Source organism: Branchiostoma lanceolatum, chromosome 2 (genome assembly GCF_035083965.1).
Source record: "Branchiostoma lanceolatum isolate klBraLanc5 chromosome 2, klBraLanc5.hap2, whole genome shotgun sequence".
Taxonomy (NCBI): Eukaryota; Metazoa; Chordata; class Leptocardii; order Amphioxiformes; family Branchiostomatidae; genus Branchiostoma; species Branchiostoma lanceolatum.
Genome location: NC_089723.1, coordinates 4,537,966 through 4,559,026, shown reverse-complemented (window position 1 = coordinate 4,559,026; position 21,061 = coordinate 4,537,966). Strand labels below are relative to the sequence as shown.

Below are 21,061 nucleotides of genomic sequence, written 5' to 3'. Positions count from 1 at the left end.
TCTGCAGTCTCTGCACACTTACTTTCAATGACATATCCTTCATTTGGACACCTACATGTAACGTTAGGTGCTAAGCCAAAGGAAAAACAGTCACGAAAACAATTAACGTTACACAAAGATAGAAAAGAAGTGGTGAGCACGTACCTGATGTATACTCGTTGCTGGCTGACTTCTCAAGTTAGGTAGTTTACAAGTCACATTTGGTGCCTAGGCCACGCGTACAGTTTAAGTTTGTACGTACTTTGAGTTCCGCAGACGAAATACATGTGTCAACCTGAACAGAGTTTGGATCTAAGTCAGATATGGGTCACGGGAGGAACGAACTTTGCTGAACAATAGTCGCTCGCACGGGCACCAGTTGGACCACCTGTGCGCAAATACGTACTAGTAGTAATTGGGTTGGAAGGGAGTACAAAAATGCATTTCAAGACGTATAGACAAGTCATACCTGCATGTATCTCAGCGAACTTCTTTCGACCTTCCAGATACATGTGTATATGGTCAAGCAAAACGTATAAAAGTAGCACGATAGCATTAATACGTTGATTAAACATATATTATGTAGATCAGGCGCCCAACGAACTTTTCGAACAGATCGTTCCAATTGTGGCGATTCTTTAGAATGATCTTTAGAACGATAGAAGTTCGCGTTGATTCTGTGACGGGCTTGGTTCTAATTCTAAACCTTACGTATTCTACATTTACAATTACGTCACCAAAAATGCTATCATCTTTTATCCTGTCTAGAAATAATCAACAACGGAATTTCAATTTAATGAAAAAAAATCTGTTTATTTGTCTACACATGTTTTAAGAATAAAGAAGAAACGTGTAAATCATAGATTAAGCATGGCGTACTTTTCTTATCATTTTCTTGATATTCTAATGCATTTAGCCCTTTGTTGGGCATGAATATGCAATCAACTTCATTGTCATTTAATCTAAAGTACTTGTACGTATTGTACTATCAGTAAATGCGTAATGGTTGGACCAAATCAAGTATCTTAAAACAAACTTGCTTCTTACGTTGATGAAAGTTAGACATCCCAGATAAAATTTCATCCAGTTGCTTGAGTAACTGTTCTTTGCATAAACTTGCTATTTCTTAGTGACACAAGAAACTGACAAAAGGCACAAAACAAAGATGTCCGCTGAGTTCTTTATTCTGTGAAGATACCTAACGTTGACTGTAGCGTGCATTTTGGTCTAGTGAGACCAGTGACATTTTACTACTAACGTTACATGAAACACCTGGTGTATGTAAATCAACCACTCCTATAATGAACTAATCAACATTCTGTGATTAACAGATGTAATGTATCATCCATGTCCTTACAAAAAAAAAGAAAACTCAGCTTACAATTGAATTTCATTGCTATACGGAATGGCAAGAGCCTGAAGCTATATTCCCTCACTTGACTGATACCAAAATCACAAGTATTAGTTTCCACTTATGTATCAAGTAACTTTAATCTGACATATTCATCATATAAAGCCTTCAGGAATGCTAACGTTACTTTACGCCAACCTAACTTGTATCGAATCGTTTCAATCATCCAGCATGTCAGCCATAACGTGTATGCAAAATACAAATATCTCTTTTGACCAATTGTAGAAATTCAAATTAATGTACTGAAAGCATTGAAGAAATGGCGGATGCTTGAATATCCAGTGTTTATCCACAAGTTGAGGCAAATCCAAAGGAGGGTATAGGAGTATATGAGAAATGTAGAAGCGATATCCAAGACATGTCACACATGCATAGTCAGCACTTAGATTTCCCAGGTTGCACTTAGATGCCCTTAAGCTGGTGTGTTACGCCAAATGGCGGTTATACCAGCTGTATAGATACAGATACAGAACTTGCGAATTGTTTTTAGGCCACCATTTTTGTGCCAACTTCAAATATGTGTCTTCTTATCAGGTATTTCTATAATCTTACTCATAATTTCTGAATAATCAAGGATTTGGGTTTATCAGAACATCATTTCTTGCTTTGAACACTTAAGCAAAAAAGGTGCAAATAAACAAAATGCTAGAAACAAAATTAACAATTACTTGAAAGTTAGTTTTGTTTCTAGCTTTTTTAGCAACGATTGTAATGAAAGTTTCAGTAAAATGTTGCTGTTTAAGTCAACAGTTACAGGCTAATATTTCCTTATTTTCGAGAGATATTGTCCATACGTCTGTGGCTATTCTGTGATATTTTGTAATTATGCTTCTATTCGTAATAACGTTACGTGTTAGGCAATGTACAACTAGTGCTGTCATACACTCACTACCCCCTCCTTCGAACACACACCAACACAGGCACATTCATCTAACGCTACATATTTCTATACACATTTCTAGCATCAATGCCTCTCAATCAAGATCACTTCTAATACCACATGTAGATCTTCTGTTGATTTTATTGGTTGATTCTCTATGTTTAATTGTTGATTCTATGTTCCACCATGTTGTGTGCAGTTCTATGCGATGGCTTTGGCCTCTGGAAGGAACCCTTCCCAGTACTTGATAAGCTGTGGAAGGTAGGTAAAAGACAAAGTTAGTTTTGAACAGAAATAGATGCAACTAGACACCAAAGCTGTAAGTTAAGCTGCAGTACCTTAGAGAGCTGCTAGGGGGCTCAATATCAGATCATTTCAAGGTCTCATCAAGACCTACCAACATACTTAATATCAAGACAATTCAATCAGATATTCTTAAGTTATTGTGTTCACACACCAGACACACACACACACACATACACACACACACACACACACACACACACACATACACACACACACACAAACACACAGAAACACACACTCCCCAAAACGAAACTAAATTCCAAGCAAATGCAAGAAAAATTTTTAAGTGATCGAGATTGTGACTGACAAAGAGTGTGGAAACCTCTTTTGGAAAACAATTCTTGAAAAACATCACACTTTGACCGCATTTTGGCACAAAAAGTTTGTAAAATAGTCACTATGATCATTTGGGCTTAAAATACAGCATACGTCCTTGGACATGAGAAGCAGTAAGGTAGCTATCATGTGAGAGTAAAGATTTCTGTAGATGACAAAAAAGTAGGTGAGTGTAGTTGAATATAAAGAAGCCCTGAATGCTAGAATATCTTTAAGGGCTTGGTACATAGATTTAGTAGTACATAAAAGATTGCTACTGACCTGTTGCTGACTGTTCATGAGTGTTTCCATGTACTTGATGATGATGTTGCGGAAATCTTTAACACGGTTGGTCTGCATGGGGGGAAAAAGAAAGAGTAACTTTAGTGGCAATACACTTTTACTGGTAAACTACTTGAAGACAGAAATAACTAAAGCAAGACCCCCAAAACATTTTCAAAATAATTACTTAAATTAGACATTTCCTTAGCTACATTTGTATATCCAATTTTTGGAAAAAGTTTGTTGCAATCTTGAAGTGGAAAATGAATGTAGTATTCTACAAAAAGCATTATAGTTGGACTGAAGAACACATAAGAAAACTGCATAGTGGGAAAAAAAAGGAGCAACTTTATTTGCACTGCACTACTTCATAAAACAAAAGAACTACAAATTTTCTGTGTTATAGAAAACATCCCTATCTTTTTTATAAAACTTTGTTCCAATGGTGAAGCTGAATTGTAGTACTAGTACCTGCACAAGATTTACATGTACATTGTAGTACAAAGCAACATAGCATTTTATGAATAGCATTCAGAATCACACTGACCTCAAACCTCCTGATCTCTGTACGGATTGTCTTGGAGATCTCCTCAAAGTCTTCTCGGCCCTTCTCAACCTTTCCTTCCCACTGGACAAGCAAGACAAGTGCAAAGATTAACAACAGTTTCTTTCAAAGTCAGGGTTCAATAACAGACCTCCAGGTTGTGTCCAGCAGCTTTACATTAAGGTTCAGGTGCAAAGGTTAACAAAGAAGATGACTCAATTCTATCATAAATTATAGAAATGTTTCACTTTGTCATGTACAAATTTCGCAAAGACATTCAAGGAAAATTTCCCGGACTCAGGCAGAGTGGAGACAGACGCACTGGTGTTTTCGTGGCCGATAGAGACAATGTTTATTCACACTCATGGTCTCTTTCCTCAGTCTGTCCTGAGTAACCTATTGTGTGTCTCCTTACATCCCTTGGCTAACTGCTGACTCAAGACACATGTACTTACAGATCCCTCACCAGATGTCTTTGACAGGTCAAGGAATGACATATTTTCAGGCATGCTTGTTCAGCCAGACACAAAGCATGCAAGATGCACCGTCGGGTGTTCTGTGGTTTCCAGAAGCCTCTAGGCTTGGCACACATATGGAATCGTTAGACTAGAAGCTATATCACAAGTCAATATATGTGTACACTATATTACACGCACCTCTCTGATCTCCTCCTGTGCCTGGGCGATCTTGTCAGTCTTGCCCGTCTGCTTGAACTTGGCCTCCTGTTCCCGTTTCTTGGCCAGGTTCTGCTGGGCATTCTGCCAGTTATGGAAACTCTTCACTCGCTCGTGGAACACAACCTGGGGGAGGGGGTGATAACATGATCATGTTTCAATTGCAGTACATGACAGGATAAGGTCAAGCAGTCAGAACTTAAATATTGGCCACCCTAGCAAGTAAATTCTATGGATGACATCCTATGCACAAATCAAATTTAAAGCAAGAGGGCAAAATAAGTTGGCAACTTCACTCATTTTCAAGTCAATCTATCAATGACATAAATTGAAGTTGAAAAGTTATGATCTTCCAAGCAAAGTTCCTAAAAATTTACAGATTATGATCAGGATATCTACCAGTAGAATCAGCAATTGTCCCAGGTAGAGATCCTGATCACTATTTCTGTCCACAGAGACTCCTATCACAATCTCTACCAATTACAATCTCTATTCTGACATATAACCTCCATTGACATTAATCCGCCGGGTTACATAAATCGGCCACTTTGAAAAACAGTGGGTTTGAGAGATCTCTAGTGTAGCACCTCCCAGGCCTAGGTATGCACAGCTTAGATACACATGAGTGTATCATACTGGGGAACGTTGGGTTGGAGATCTGTTTGGACGAATCTTTTCAGGGTGGTGGAACTATTTACCCTCAGGCTGGTAAATGTTACAAAAGCTTAGCACTACTTACCCTAATGGCCTGTATGATGCCGATGTAGTCCTTCAGGAGTTCAGACAGCAGGAAGAAATCATTGTCTGCCTGCTCCAAATGAACCTGGAGGAAGAGAGGAAAACAAATTTGGTTCCATGATTGAACAATAACATTAGTTGAGATTTTACAGAAATGAATACATAGAGAGAGCGATTCCAATCAAGTTGACAGTCATTGAATCTACATGGAGAACCAACAATTTACTTCAAAACGAGTTTCGAAATCACTGACGTGAAACAGGATAGTCAGTGCATGTGGGTGCCAACCTTCAGATTACATGTACATTTAGTAGTTTACATTGGTAGCTTTTCAGTGGTGCCGCCTGTCTTTGTCCAACAGAACAGACAGTAACTTTTGACCTGGCTAAACTTAGTTCTTCTGACCGTGATAGATAGCTACATATAATTATACCAGCGCTGGACTTTTTTCAGTATAATGTCATTGGCTGCATGTGTTTTTCTGATGACTTCCAAGAGCCCAACCAGATATTTGTATCTATATCTTGAAATGTTTGTGGTGGTTGGATTTCATGATTTTCCTCTCATATGCAAACACAACACTGCATATATCCATTTCCATTGTTTTAATAATAGTACTATAGTACTATAGTACGCAAACGTCAAAAAAATGCAAAAACCTACATTCCCATCCTACTGGGAAAATAAATGAAATAAACAGTGACCTACCAGTTCAATCTTCTCCTCGACCTCTGCGAGTTGAGACAGGGCGCGGGACAGGGCCGTGTGTTCCTCACTGTTACTCAGCATGGCCGTGCTCTTAGCAAAGGCTGAGGTGCTGATACCAAGCTCTACACAGCAGAGAAAATTTTTTTTTAAAGTAAGTTGCAGTAGCCATAAAAAGACAAACCTGAAGACACTTCGAGACACTACACATTGGTCTCTAATGGAAATCAGTTGGCTTCAACTGTAGGGACTGAGCTATGAACAATTAACTATTGATAAATGTGTAATTTGTGTTTGTTGTTTAGAGCAGTACATGGTGACGATGATGCATTTTTAACACCAAAAACATGTGTAGTCAAATGTGTAGAAGTGACCACCTCTACAAAAGGACCACCTCTACATAACGACCACCTTGCCAATATGGCCACTTTTTGGTGGGGAACGAATGAGTAAATAACACTATTCTTTCATCACAACCAAGGAGTAACATAACAGCTGACGTTATGATGTGTACTATTTTCAACAACTCCACTGTACCTTTCGTGTAGGTGACGAGTGCCTCACCTGGTTTTGCTGAGCTTGTTTACCAGTAAACAAACAAACAACCCCACCGTACCTTTCCTATAGGTGACGAGAGCCTCCACACTGGCGTGTAGTTTCTTCAGCTGCTGGTCAAGCGCCTCCACCTGGTTCTGTTTCTCCTCAAACCACTGGTCAGACTCGTCCATCTTGATGGTGACCTTGGAGAAGGTGTCCCCGACGCCCTTGATCAGACGCAGAACGCCCGCGCCGCTCACTGCTGAGGTGCTGGTGGCACGCGGCAGCTGGAGAGGCAAAGGTCACAGGAACAATTTGATATTTTTTCATTGCACTATAAGTATATGTAGACACAAAAAATCTGCAATGTTGTTTTACAACAGGATTTTATGACGTATTTCCCTAAAATAAATTGTAAAGCAATCAATTTGATAGAATAGAAGGAAAAGATGTGAAATAGACAAAATATGATTGAAGCATGGGGATTGTTTTTTGTATGTGCCGTTATGCATCAGTCATGGATTGACTTTGCTAGCGAAGATTTTCAGGGGTTGGGTCCGCTTCTGTGCATCAGTACATAGCAATTGAATGTAATTTTATGGGTCAATAAAGCTGAGATTTATCATTCTAAAATATCATCTTCTCTTTTGTGGAGGCAAAAAAACTCAATTTTGGGCTGTCTTTATTCTTAAAGAAAACCCTCATATAGTCATACTCCGCTAGCAAGTTGCTATAAATCAAAAGGTCACTAAAAAGGACTTAAGTCTGTATAGGATTAGTCTTAAGTTCATAACAAAGGAACATGAAGAGCTGTCCACACCTCATCCTGCTCCAGGAAGTCCCTGAAGTCTGGGTCCATCTGGAGGACTGGGTGGAGACTTATTCTCTGAAGGAACCTACAGAGAAAAAAAACAACAGTAACTGTTGAACATGGGGATAGAATTTTGGGGCAAATATTCGACATCAAAATCATTCTGTAGGACTGGGTGGAGACTTCTCTGTAGGATTCTACAGAGTAAGATATGGAAGTTGCACAAAGGGATGAAATATTGAACAAACCTTTAACACGAAATACAGCAGATTTCATCCACACAACTACAATCATGGAATAACGGCACTTCACCACCACCTTGTTATGGTCTCCTCGCTAACTTTTCAAATTTTGCATCAACCTGTTTGTCTTTGGTTAATTTAGACCTCCTTCAAAGCTACAACACAACCTTGCTCTAAATTTCTGAATAGAGCCTTGGCATGCCTTGTCCCCACTCTGGTTGAGTTACAATGTGTTTTACTTCACTCGGGTAAATCTGTGCCATATTCATTCCCTCTAACTGACACATCAAAACAATCAACATGATTCAAGTGTTTCAAATTATAAGAGTCCAACTCCATATCTGTACCTTTCCAGGAGGGCCCTCCTCTTCTCCACAAACTCAGTAGAGCTGGTGTCTTCCTTGGACATCTTGATCTTAGTCATGCCTGCCAAGAAACAAGAAACAAACAAACAGAACTTAAGCAGATATTTCTCATTAATATGAAAGTTCATCTGTGTTGGTAGCTAACATAGTACAGAGTTAAAACATTGCTCCATAACGAGAAGACGGGTGAAGCCCCAACAGACTCTGAGATGTCCCCAAAACCCAGAATTGAACCAGTCACCAACTAATTGGAACCAGGGGCTCAAGAGTGAGGCTGCTACCATGCAGTTGAGCTACAGGGACATCCCTATCACAAAAATACAGTCATGTACACTACAGTGCATCAAATTTTCCTTAGAATTCAAATGACCAATCAAGTTTACTTTGTACTTTCACAACTGACTACACTCACCTCAGCGACACAAATCTATTAATCATAACTTAAACATTCAAATATTTGTTGTAAGATAAAGAAAGAACGGTACCCACCAACAACACTCTTCTCAGGAGCAGGGGGCACGATGCGGCCGATGTGGGTGTGTTTCTGCGAGAGTTTTTCGTGGAGACCGAGGAAGTCGCTGAAACGTCGCGTGACGGTCATGCTGGGGCGCCTGAACGCTGGAATGCTGGTCTATTGTACATGGAGTAACAAGATCATCAGTATTACATAAACAACAAACATATCTACAGAATGAGCAAAGCAGAAGTAAGGGGTACAGAAAGTTTGGGAGAGGAAATTCTATCTACTTTTGTATGTAGTGTACGATTATGTATGTATGCAGCACTCACCTTTTTTTCCTCTCCAAAATCGAGACACTTGGGTGAAGATTAACATTACTTATTACTGTACAATGTAGATATGTTCATTCATTCAGCAAGACCATTCACTCTTGTTTGCTTAACTGTCCTTCTCTTAATACGACAATCTTAACTACATGTTTCACATATCCACTCCAAGTTACCCTATCCCATCTTTAGAGATTCTACATATTTGTACAGTGATATGCTTGGGTTGTAATAACATGCTCAATCGAGTCAATGACGGTGAAGCACATTTCACAAAATACATGTCTAGGTAAATCTTATATTGAAATTCAAGTTGAATTTTTATCTTGATACTGCCAAGTTGTGCCAACTCTATGCCTCCAAAATACTGGATGTACTTAGAAATACACACTGCTTTTGTAGACTACCATAGAAGATAATATGCTTGTTTCATCGTGTATCCTATATTATCATATCATTCATCATACAGTATATCCTTAGTACTTATAAATGTGTACAGCTGGACAGTACAAGTTTGCTCACCTGAGTAGTGACCTTGTAACTCATGTAGGCCCCCATGCCATCACCTGGGAGAGAGAGACAACATGACTGTTTGGCCCAAACATATATCAAGATCCATTCAGTATTTACAAAATAATAGTGTGGCTTATGATGACACAGTTGCACACATGTATGCACAATTATTGCATTACTGAAAGACTGATGTAATGTGTAGATTTCATGCAAGATTTTGATTGAATTACAATGTACATTAAAAAAAAAATTATTTAAATGTATGAGCCGCATAATAGTTCCCTTGCAACCTTTTAGGACAGAAGATCTTAGTTTCTACATGTAAGATACAAGATTATTTAATTGCTTATAGTTTATACACCAATGATTTCCCTACATCTTTGGTGTTGGTATGACTCCTTTCACTACAACTTGGCAACTACAGAAACTCACCAATTTTCCCGGGATCGTGCACCTTGATGTCCAGGGCAAACTGGTCTCCACTCTCCTCCTCCTCAATCTGTAACAAACGAAAAAACAAAAACTCAGTGCAACACACTTTCAAAAATCAACATCAGCCTAGTTAGCATGTATTTGTAGTTACATAATATTTGCCTGTTAATGAGTGTCATTTACACATACTGTATTTCCCTAAAATTTAGCTTTAGACTGGCTTATTCTAAAAGGTAAAGTTCAGCAACCTGTGAAAACATGAGAAGTCTGTATGAGGGAAAACAAATTAGGAAAAGACCACTATCCACTTTATTTTTGTACTGCAACAAAAGATTACTTACATGACCCATGAAGACTCCCCCATAATCTAATTCATAGCTACCTTGCCTCTTTGTCTCTCTTACATAAATGCATAACACAGTCAGCCCAGTCGTTTCTTTCACAAAGACACCACCATTATGATTTATTTACAATAGCAACAATTTCGCATGTACGATAGGGGTGGATACTGGTTCGGCTAAATAAGGTCCAAGTCCAAGTTTAGGTCCAGAGATTTAGGTTCAGGTCCGGACCTGAACCTGGACCTGATCCTGTCCAGTTGATGTTTTGTTTTATTAGAACAATGTTAAGCTCACTGCTGAAGCAAACTCTCTGTAATTTCTCGTAAAGACCACTGAAATGTGAATGATGTTTATATACCAGGTACATAATACTGCATACAGAATAAATCAATCAACCGAATAAGGTGTCTAACAGTAACAGAGTCAGTTGTTTCAGACAGCAAAATAATCGTGCCTCAAACCCTCTGCAACTATAACAGAAGGAGAACCACACACTGTTTTGTTCCCTAGCAGATAGAGTTGTACCTTGCTAGGAAAACTAAACCAAAGAACTAAATACCTTATCATATGCCCAGGTATTGTACATCTAATTTCGTTTCCTAAGAAAAAAAAATGACATGCCCCCTCATGCATCCTCGTGATCAAAACTAGGTGAATTTAGGCTATAAAAAAAAAGAAGAAAAGTTGAAGAAGACCAGAAGGGTGCCCAACATGCACATGCACCGTTCTATCATTACCACAAACACTGTACAGTGAGGAAAGGGCGGAGGGTACCTGGGCAAAAGAGGTGTACCCTACCTGCAACAACACACAACAACAGGACATTATCAGTCAAATTTTCCTCAGATTAGAAGTCACTACAACACCTTACGGCTTATACATAATGTATAAACCTAGACACACCATTATGAAAAGACTGTTACCCCCCTGTCTTTACACTGGCTCAAATTTGAACCAAAGCTACGTCAGTTTGGTTTGCAACAATAAGAAGAATCTGAGTTTCAAAGGCAGCTAAAGTAATAAAAAAAAGGAGCAAGTTTGCTTTGTAAACGGCATTACCTAGGGGAAAGCTTAAGGTTTACTATAAATCTTATTGTCAAAATCTAGGGTCACTCATAGCTGAGTAAGAACAGTTATCAGGAAGACATTTATATTTGTCATGCCACCTTAAATCTAATATATAGATCTTTGTCTTTCATTGCGTGTAAACAAAAAAGCATGACTGTATGTAAAACCTGATATAACTTATAAGTCACTGAAAGGTATGATCAACCTAAAAATGATGCATCTAGACATAAAAATGATACATTTGTATAGAATTACATTTGTATACGCCCTTTCCAACACATCTTATCAAGACAGCAATGTGATCACCGAAAAAACAAAAAAACAACAACAAAAACCTAACAGCTGCCCCCCTTACAAGTGCAAAATGGCAAAGGACTATACATGTACATGTACTACTGGTGCTGATACATGTAATACCAACAAAATCATGACAAAAAGGAAACCAACACCTACATGTAAAGTAAATAAAAGAAATTGATGTTCAGAGACTTATTTTTATATTCACCTCTTCCTTGCTTTTCTCCATGGAGGGTTTACGGGGTGCGGGGGTCGGCTTGGGTTTTTCCTCAATCACAGGTTTGGCAGGAGGGAGGACCTCCGCCATGGGAGGGGCCTCCAGGGGGGAGGAGTCAGAGTCAGGCTCCATCTTAGCCGGGCTGGACGGGCCCTCTGTCTCAGGGGAGTCCAGGTCTACCTCCTCGCCTTCTCCTGTGACAGGTGTCAATCATACATGTCAATCAAAATGTGCTGATATGTTTCTATGGTTAGACAGAGAGAGATTTGTGTTTGCAGAGAAGAAGTGGTGTCAATCAAAATATCATCCACCGAATTGTCCTCTTAAAGCAGGTGTGACTGTGAATCATCATGACATTGTGAATCAAAATGATCTGACAGGAGATTTCTATCTTCAGTAAAAATGAAGAGTCACATACAAAAAAGAAGTTATTATTTCACCAATCAGTAACTAATATTTTCATAATTTTCGGCAGGTGTCAATCATAAATATCAATCCAAATGTGCTGCTGTGTATCTATAATCAGACAGAGGAAGAGATTGTGTTTGTAGAGAAATACTGGTCTGCGTGTGATCAGGAATAAACAACATTGTTACATGAATCATAAAAATATGGCTGATTACATATCAATCAAAGGAAATATTAACACTATTCATCAATCATAATGATAACACAAAGGTGTACACTGACATTTTTGATGAATTGTTCCCTGGAAATTATGACCAGTTATAAAAGTGCATGTAACAGAGACATCCAAAGCTGATATACATTAGTGAGTGTGAAGCTGATAATTGTAGGCATCAATAAGTATTAAGTATGTATAGTGTGTGCATGAGGTAAAAGATTTAGTGCCAACATATGTACATGTTCATTGGTAGACATTCACAGTGTCATTTGTTGCATTTCTGACAGCCAATTCAAGCTGCAAATTAACCTTCACGGAAGGATGATCAAATTAGCAATTTGATAAATACTTGGAGACATGCAACAACCTGCTGATATGTGAGAAAGAGAACATTCTACCCTGTAAAAAAGCTGAATGCAAATGAGTGGATTCAGAAAGAGGGAGAGTAAACAGGAAATGAGTTGGAAGGTACACAGTGCACCAGTAGGTCTTTCAAAATTCCAACTTTGCATTTCATTTACATTGTATGTTTGATGCCCTATGCAAGCAATTGTGTAGATAAATCAAGCATTAAAGCATGGGTAGGCAATAAAATCAATTTTAGGGCTCAAAATACCTGCATGCAATCTGCAATTTTCACAAAACATTTTGAGACATTTTTGAGAACCGTAGAGAACTTTACAGTTTGAAAAACATAAAAGCATACAGGCTTGGTACCTTCAATTAAAATATTGCAGTAAACAGAAGTATTTTTGAGCCCTGAGTCTTTGCTTGATCATCAAACAACATATGCATTGTCCCATTTATGTCCTTCTAAAATTATAAAAAGAGTACAGATCAGTTAATGAAGTATAAATGTGTTTGATTGCATTTTTTTCAAGACCTCTAAAAGGGATGATGTTCTAGGTGTTAAGCTATATTCATATTTTGGTGTTAAATATCTGAAATAGCTCAAGGGAGACTCAAACATTTAGAGTCATCCTCAAACTACTGTATCATCAGAACTGTTCCAAGTGAAAACACCATCCTTTTTTGAGGCCCCTTTTGATGGCAATGATTGTACAGATACAGACAGACTTGTAAACAGATAGACAGACAGACGGAGTGGTTCAGTGGTTACCAGAGATGTCCATCTCAGGAGGGGGATCGTCGACAACTTCCAGTTTGGGTGGTTCAGCGGAGTCTTCCTGCATGTTTTGTGCTGAACACACACGAAAAGTTGCTGTTAGACTAACGAGAAGCACAAAGAAATATCAGGTTTTCCAGGTTTTACTGACTCTCGGTCAAGACCATTAGATGATTCGTTATTCATCACAATCTGTTTACCAGAAGGATCTAAAGCATTTAATTTTAAACTTGAAGTAAGTCTTGTATACTTGTACAAATTAAATACAGTATTGTGTCACCAGGATATTTCATACCAAACTCTGTCCTACTAGCTAGGTTTTGGACATCTTTTGCTTATGGAATGGAAATCACACTACCATTTTGGAAAGAAAGTTTAATTTCAATAAATAAACACATTGGGACAAAACAAAAACATGAATAAAATCAGTCATCTGAAAGATAAAAGAGTGAGGAAAGGCGATCCATGTCATCAGCAGTTTACCCTAAGCTGCCACCCACAAGAAATCTTGATAACAAAAGAAAACAAAGTTATTCTGAACAACACTGTACAAGATTAAGAAGATGCATACAGTACAAGATCATATTAATAGTACTAGCACAGGAGAATCTTCAACTCTATGGAACATGATACAAAATGTGATTGAAGACAACACATAACATGGCAGTAAAGTAGAGATTTTCTTTTAAATTATCTAAAGAAACTACTCTTATATATAATTAAGTATGAAAAGAAATGTGCCATGCCATGCCACCTCTACTGTAGTGCATGTATAATGTACAATTGTAAGCATATGAATTACATTCTTAGCTATCTTGTAAATTGGAAAAATGATTATGACAAGCGAAAACAAACTGCAGTGTTTCTACACTACAGTGCCACCAACAGTCTGTAAGGCGTAAGACATTGTCACAGGCCTCTAAGAGTAAGAAAGTCACCAGCTGCATTTGCACCTGTAGATATCTTCAAGAAACAAGCCAGTCAGATCTAAGCAAACTGTAAGTTGATACACTTATTCTTCAGATGTTGGGCTGGTAGAAAAATCCAAAGCACTCCATTTTGCTTCGGAATCCTTTCTCTTTGATTTTAAAGGTAGGGTGACAAAATATGAGACTTTTAGGACACCAAACACAGTATATTGTAATAAGTGTCAGCAAAATTCTAAAATACAATTCAAACTCTACTACTGGATAAATTACGGATATTATTTCCGGACGTTTGAAGTGACATCTATCACTCTTCTTCAGAGTCAATAGAAGCGAAATGTCCGGAAATAAATCCGTAATCTATCGAGTTGTAGAGCTTGAATTGTATTTTAGTGTCAGCAAAATTGAAATATGAAAGATGCTGGCTTGCTTGTTTCTTGAGTAGAAATAAACAACATGTGTGGTTACCAGGTTTGGGACCAAAGAGATCAACAGACACTTTCATAGGTTTCAGTGGCTGTTCTCTTGCCATACTAGCTGGCTCTTCACTAGGCTTAACTGGTGACTTTGACTGTGGATGTGGTAAGAACTCTTCCACTTCCAGGTCCTCTTTGGTGGAGTCAGCAGTGTCTGCCTGCTGGTTTTCTGATAAATACTGTTCCAAGTTCCATGGTTCTGTAAGAAATTTGTGTCCACAGCATAACCAAGAAACATACATGAAGAGCTTAAATGAAATAAAAAGACAAAATTGTGAAGAAATTGGAGAGTTAAAAATACAATTGCAAGAAAATCAGCTCTAAAGGTTACAGGTCTTTATGCAAAGCACATCAGTTATAGTATCATCAGCTGTCTACTCTATGCCACCTCCTGAAATTGATTTTGAAAAAACAATATCATCACGCTGAAACATAACAGAAAACATACAACACCCGCTTATACTAACTACAGCATATGGCCACCTGTATGTAACATGCTTAATGTAATGGGGAACAAAAAAACAAAACTGTGATGTAACTGAAATGTTGCAACAATGTCCTGTAGTGTAGTGAAGGAAAGATAACTTGACAGAAAATGACTATCTCCACCATTACTACAGAGCATACTTGTAACAGAAATGCAATGTGCAAAACGATAAATACATGCATATAAACAAAAAGACAAGCAGTAAATTGCAAAGCACTATTAGTACAGGACAGTTAAATGTGCCAGAAGAGAAACAGCACCAGCTCTACAGTAGCCACCACCTGTGCATTTCAGGAACAAGCAAGTCGGGTCTATGATGAGTTATTTTTTCAGATGTTCAGATACAAACAAAAATCACAAAATTATTCCATTTTGCCACCCTCCTCTTTGATACTGATGGTGAGGTTACAACATGTTTTTAGGATACCAATTCATGATAAGATTACTATAAATGCAGAAATGTTCACACAATTGAACGCTTTTCGCGGTGGCTTCAAGTTTGCAGTTAAGAGTTCCCCGTGAAAATAGTGAACATAAAACCACTGCAAACATTTCTGCATTTACAGTATTGGACTTTCAAGGGCAGTTAGAAAAAAAATCTTTGAGATCTTTGAGATGCCAACTTGCTTGTTCCTTGTGGAGAGAAAAAATATGTGTGGTTACCAGGTTTGGGGGGATGGAGGTCTACAGACACTTTCATAGGCTTCAGCGGTGGCTGTTCCTTTGCCATACTTGCTGGCTCTTTCTTAGAAGGTTTTGCTTCCTTGGTCTGTGAATCCTCCTTCTTCTTCGCTTCTTCTTTTGGAGGGGGGTTCTTATTTTCAGATGCATCTTTTTTTGGTGCTTTGCTTGAATCTGCTTGTGTCGGAATAAGAGGCTTTGGTTCCTTGGCCTGCGAATACTTCTTCACTTTTTCTTTTGGAGGTTCCTTTTTCGGGGGAGCTTTGCTCGAATCTGCCGGTGTCGGAATAAGAGGCTTTGGTTCCTCCAGAGGGGTGAGGGGAGGTGAGAGGTCGTCAACGTCCTCTGTGAGTTTCCGGCGGAGCTTTGACGTGTCAACCTCTTTCACAGCTTCTGTCAATCACCATACATGATGTCATCATGTTATCTTATCCATAGTTTAAACATTTGAGATGACATAATCTAAAATCTTCTTGTAATGAAATTCTATCTTTACCAATTTTTTTTACATGACACATACAGAACTGTCATATGCCACACGTATAAAACAACCAATTCTGCTGTACAAGTGATCACCTCTAAATAAGGACCTGGCCAATGTGACCACTTCTTGGTTATACTTAAGAATTTAGCCGTTTTTTTTCCAATTGGCAAAAGTATTAAGAATCCTGTCTATAGTGAATACTTGTCCACATAGACCAGATTTTATCAGTCTCCTGAGTGGGCTTCTTGGGCATGCTTTTGACTGTATATTTGTGGTGTACGACATTTTGTATGCATCATGATAACATTCTTCAAAAGCAGCTCTGTCCATTCAATGACTGTTGGGGGAAAATAAGTCAAATAACGCCACCATGCACCTCTAGAAACCCTACTTCCAGTGACATAACATACCTCCAAACAGGTCGTCGTCTGCAGCGAACAGGTCCTCAGAAGCCTTGTCCTGGGCTGGTTCTGTAGGAAGGCTGGCCGGCTCATCCTTTATCTCTTCCTTGGGGGCCTGGGGGTTAAAATTTTTGCTTTAAAACAAGGATCTAAACAGGTAACAATTCTCTATAGGCTAGCTTATAGGTGTTTACCGACCCTTGTAAGCATTGAACTTTTTCTATCAGCCTATTTTTCCAGCTTTTGAATTACTGTTGCGGCATGCAAAGTAACCAAAACAGACCCCGTAAAATTTCCCAGCATGCGCTAATAATGAATTGGGCTGTAGATATACAGTAAATGCAGAAATGTTTGTGGGAATTTGATTTCACTGTACTAGTAACTAAAGTGTAAGGTGGTTTTGGGTTCGTGTTTGAAACAATAGTAGTGCTACAGTCACACAATGGAACAGCTTTTTGCTGTGGCTTTAAGTTCACAGAAAAGAGTTCACCGCGGAAACCACAAACATAAAACCACCGCAAACATTTCTGCATGTACAGTACTGGGGAGGCTAAGATCTGAACAGAAAGGCAATTTTGTGGAGATGGGGACTTCTAAGTAACAAAATAGAGCATGTAAACATCGTGGGATCAAAATTGGTCAAGTACCTTACTGTTAATACAACATAGAAAGGCATTAGTGAGATTGGGTAAACATTTAAGTCCAAAGTCCCTTAATAGTTTGTTCTGATTTACTAAAGTGTTTGTTCACTTCATTTCCTTAAGTTTAGATAGATCATTCATGGCTGCAGTCATTTTGCAATCAATGGTTTATAAATTATCAGAAGACTTTTGAAGAATGACTCTGTAGACGACCTAAACGGCTACAGAGTTCACTACATTCTAACCTTTATAGGTAATCAATCTTACATGATGTGCATTATTCAGTCCAATAAACAAGTTGCTAACGTTAGGCATAGCCATTATTGTGCTCAGGATTTCTACAGATCTTCTCTGGGCCTGGAGACAGTTTCTTAGCCACTTCCTACTTTCTAACAGTTAAAGTCATTTGCCTGAGTAACTTTGTGCCGTGAAAAATACCTGTAAGTACAGTTTTACCTGCATGTGTGGGAGGGGGGCTGAAACGTGGACATAATTTTTTTTCTATTTCTAACAACTATTAAGGCCCTACTTCGACCGCTGTGACGCATAGCACACTCTTTTCTACAGCATGATGTGAAGGTTTTCCTTTCCTAACTCGATCGAGCATCCTAACCTTATCGGGTGACAGGGGGAAAGGACATCCGGACAAAACTGTGGGGAACCCATCCCCCTAGCTTCCGCCCAAAAGCAAACACTACACCACCAAAAACCTGCCTTGTTTGCATAAAGATAACACAACTGTTCGTGCATCAATGGCCTTCTAAGAGCAACCATACGCTTCTTTATACACTTAAGATTGTCCTACCTCATTTGGAGTCGCGAAAAGGTCGTCCTCGTCTTCTTTCTTGTCGGGTTTCTCGTCGTCAAAAAGAGGAGGTGGCTCCCGATCGTCCGCCATGTTCGATGACTATGCGGTCATGTGATTAGCATGCCGCACGGCTCACTGGCTCCCTCTAGCAGGTCAGGACAGAACTGCAGGAGCGCGATCATCTCTTCCCTCTCTCTCTCATCATTCAGTGTCATTCGCCGCAAAGGTTTAATCTAGGACCCATCTAGGGTAGATGTTGAGAACTGTTTGTAGTGTGTGGGTGAATTCTTGTTCATCAATTTTCAGCCTCGACAACTTTTCTCTTCCAGCTTCGAGCCAAAAAATCGACGTAGTTAACTTAGATTCCGCATTGTATTTGCTCAAAAGTGTCCAATTAAGGTTCAGTGCTAGCGCTGTTACATCTTGGTTAAGCAATTATTCCATAGGACAATTCACATCATGCCCACACATGGGGAAAAGCTATTCAGTTTAAATAGTTCATTTCTTTGTTAATCTGTGATGAAATTTTACAAATCTGGTTGATTTTGTATTCATAAAAATGTGGTCTCTTAGAAAACAACATCGCTCAGTTTGGGAGTCCCCCTAATTTCAACAATAATTCAATACTACCATGGCTATCATCTGGTAAGCGGTGGGAAGAAGGCATTTAAAAGAACAACTGTTACAGTATGAGATCTTTATTCAAACAATCTGCAAATAGCATTACAAATTCATCTGCACAAAATGCAATCTCCAATTAATGTATCATTTGAGGGAAGTGTTCATTGCATTTTCAACAGAGATTCCATACTGTTCAGATAGTCTTCTGATGCAGGAGGTCCTGGCCTGGAGGTTACAAAACCAAGATACCTCTCCATGTACATGGGCTCTACTGGCTCCATAGAAGCTGTAGTTGCATGAAGAGGTATAACTTTCACATGGGCGTAATCTATTTCCATCCCCTCACATACAATTTCAAATCCTTCAGTGTTCAGTCCCTTCCGTATTAACATGCCCACAGTCCTGGCACTCTGGAGGAGTTTGATGTATTTGTCGGTAGGAAGACTGAAGATGTCGCTGGACAGGTGTGTTCGTGGGACCACGACAGTGTAGCCAGGTGTGTTGGGGAAGGGTGTGAGGAAGGCCACGTGGTCCCTGTCCTCCCAGACGCGCCACTGTTGCAGCTCTCCGCGAACAATCTGGGCAAACAGGTTGTCGTCGGACGCCTCTCCATGAAATGTTGTGTCTGGAGAGAACTTGGGATGACTTTGACTTGCTTCATCATTGTCTGGTAGGCTGTAATCAATGTGGAGATACACATTTAAAAAAACATTGCCACAACTGTTAAAGAAACAAATGCTTTTCAGCTCTGAGTCCTGTACGGTTCCTTGCATGGCTTTTTCTCTTGTGTATGATGCACTAACAGAGTCGTTACAGTACATTCCAGTGATTAAACTTAAAGTCATACATGCATGAATGTAGGAATACATTTGTACTATGCTGTTTGCCACAATTTCATCTACAAGGTCCTAAACATACAATGCAAAATGCATTGATACACTAGCCTGTGAACCATCCTCTGTAGCTGGCTTTTTTTTGCTTGCCAACCAAGCTTAAGGATAGCAAGCGACATGTCGACATGAATAAGCCAGTGGTATACTATAGAAGATGGTACCCAGGCTTTTGATACACACTTCGATTGGTTGGCTTGCAGGATGCGGGACTGTACATCGTCAAGTGTAGAGTCTGCAGCACGAGGCCCACTCTTGGTGGTGACATAACCAAGATAAACAGTGCTGAACGCTGTCTCCTGTGCCAGTACAGGAGTCCACTTCTCACCGAGGCTGTCCAGGGGTAGGATCAGGGTGTGGGCATGACCTCTGACCTTACTGTCGGCTACCATTGCACAACGTCGTACCTTCAGCTTTGCTGCAACATGCTGGGCAATCTGAGGAAATGAAGAAAAACTGACAGTGTGAGAAGCATATCAGGGATTAACTTGATTTGATTTATTGTTCGGCTGTATAAAGACATATAGCTAGGGTTACCCAAGTAGTCAAAGGCTACTACAAAGGGTGACTGAACAATATATTGTTTACAATACAATCAACTTTAAGTCACAGATAGAGGCATTTACAAAGCACAAGACTTAGGTACTGCTGTTCTGTAGGCATCAATTTGATTCTGCTTTTATAAACTTTTCTGATAGAGATACATGTACCCCAATCTTGAGATTAACTCCATAATCTTCAAGTTTGGATAAAAACCTTTGATTTAATGCTCAACTTGTTTGAACGATACATGATGTATAAGCAATGCCTGTCCTTGGTGCTGAATGAGACATTTGAAAGTGTACTAAATAACATATCAACAAGACTAGTACCCCTGTCCTTGGTACTGAATGAAATCTCATAAAGCAAAAAGAGCAATGGGTAAAAAGTAATAAATGAAACTGGACTAAGATTACAAATGAAGATCCATGCCATTCAGTACCTGTTTAGTTGCAAGCATTAATCCTACAAACTGCTCGTCAGTCAGTGTCCACAGGTCCTTTGCAGCCCGGTCCTTACACATGACAACTGTGGCTCCTCTCAGGTTCGGGGTTGGGTCCAGGAAGGCCACATGGTGTTCGTCTTCCCACAGAACTCGCTGGTCCCCTAGTGTAAGCTTAAATGGTGTAGATCCTGTGCTCATTGTGGGGTAGGGGAGGGCACAGTCACAGCTCCTTGCAGTTCTCAGATGCTGAAAGCCAAGAAAGACATAAAAACTTGCTCTGAACAAAAGAGGATGGTCTACCAATCATACCTTTAGTTCCCACATGCATGAACATTTATACAGAGTTATTACACTGCAGTATGGGACGATCCATGGATTTGCACCTGCGAAAACTCACCTGAATATGACAGCATCCAAACAGACAAAAAGTTAGGTGACGCAAAATAAATCCACCACATACATCTTCC

At 39.2% G+C, this 21,061-nt stretch overlaps 3 protein-coding genes across 11 annotated transcripts in view; all 3 read right to left on the bottom strand.

Moving 5' to 3' along the window:
* Positions 1-1,147: 1,147 nt before the first annotated feature.
* LOC136427206 (sorting nexin-2-like) lies at positions 1,148-18,230 on the bottom strand. 9 transcript variants are annotated; one of them, XM_066415979.1, is made up of 18 exons: positions 18,096-18,230; positions 16,659-16,764; positions 15,747-16,157; positions 11,435-11,637; positions 10,636-10,659; positions 9,521-9,587; positions 9,098-9,141; positions 8,579-8,605; positions 8,279-8,420; positions 7,772-7,850; positions 7,192-7,267; positions 6,451-6,658; positions 5,838-5,959; positions 5,131-5,214; positions 4,374-4,517; positions 3,721-3,801; positions 3,174-3,245; positions 1,148-2,522 (listed from the first exon to the last, which is right to left on the bottom strand). In XM_066415979.1, exons 1-18 carry the CDS (start codon positions 18,186-18,188, stop codon positions 2,472-2,474), a joined length of 2,034 nt encoding a protein of 677 aa, XP_066272076.1. In that variant the 5' UTR covers positions 18,189-18,230; the 3' UTR covers positions 1,148-2,471. The 9 variants fall into 9 exon arrangements, with proteins under 9 accessions (XP_066272076.1, XP_066272078.1, XP_066272082.1 ...); XM_066415981.1 differs by having other exon boundaries at positions 15,747-16,154; XM_066415985.1 differs by lacking the exon at positions 15,747-16,157 and adding an exon at positions 13,189-13,269.
* The window catches only part of LOC136427207 (arrestin domain-containing protein 3-like), a 65,468-nt gene continuing 57,918 nt past the window's right edge, over positions 13,512-21,061 (bottom strand). Inside the window, exon 9 of the transcript XR_010754382.1 lies at positions 13,512-13,548. The gene's annotated coding sequence lies outside the window, so the exon portion shown is untranslated. The remainder of the gene's footprint in view (positions 13,549-21,061) is intronic.
* Positions 18,881-20,989, bottom strand: LOC136426531 (uncharacterized). Its single transcript, XM_066415195.1, has 3 exons — positions 20,592-20,989; positions 19,793-20,046; positions 18,881-19,394 (listed from the first exon to the last, which is right to left on the bottom strand). Exons 1-3 carry the CDS (start codon positions 20,790-20,792, stop codon positions 18,881-18,883), a joined length of 969 nt encoding a protein of 322 aa, XP_066271292.1. The 5' UTR covers positions 20,793-20,989.

Coding starts and splice junctions, on each gene's coding strand:
- LOC136426531 (XM_066415195.1), bottom strand. CDS start 20,792: ATGAGCACAGGATCTACACCATTTAAGCTTACACTAGGGGACCAGCGA. Junction 20,047..20,591: donor TAATGCTTGCAACTAAACAG/GTACTGAATGGC, acceptor TCATTTCCTCAG/ATTGCCCAGCATGTTGCAGC. Junction 19,395..19,792: donor CTGCAAGCCAACCAATCGAA/GTGTGTATCAAA, acceptor CATTGATTACAG/CCTACCAGACAATGATGAAG.
- LOC136427206 (XM_066415979.1), bottom strand. CDS start 18,188: ATGGCGGACGATCGGGAGCCACCTCCTCTTTTTGACGACGAGAAACCC. Junction 7,851..8,278: donor TCCTGAGAAGAGTGTTGTTG/GTGGGTACCGTT, acceptor GTTTCTTGGCAG/GCATGACTAAGATCAAGATG. Junction 7,268..7,771: donor AGGAGGGCCCTCCTGGAAAG/GTACAGATATGG, acceptor TTTTCTCTGTAG/GTTCCTTCAGAGAATAAGTC.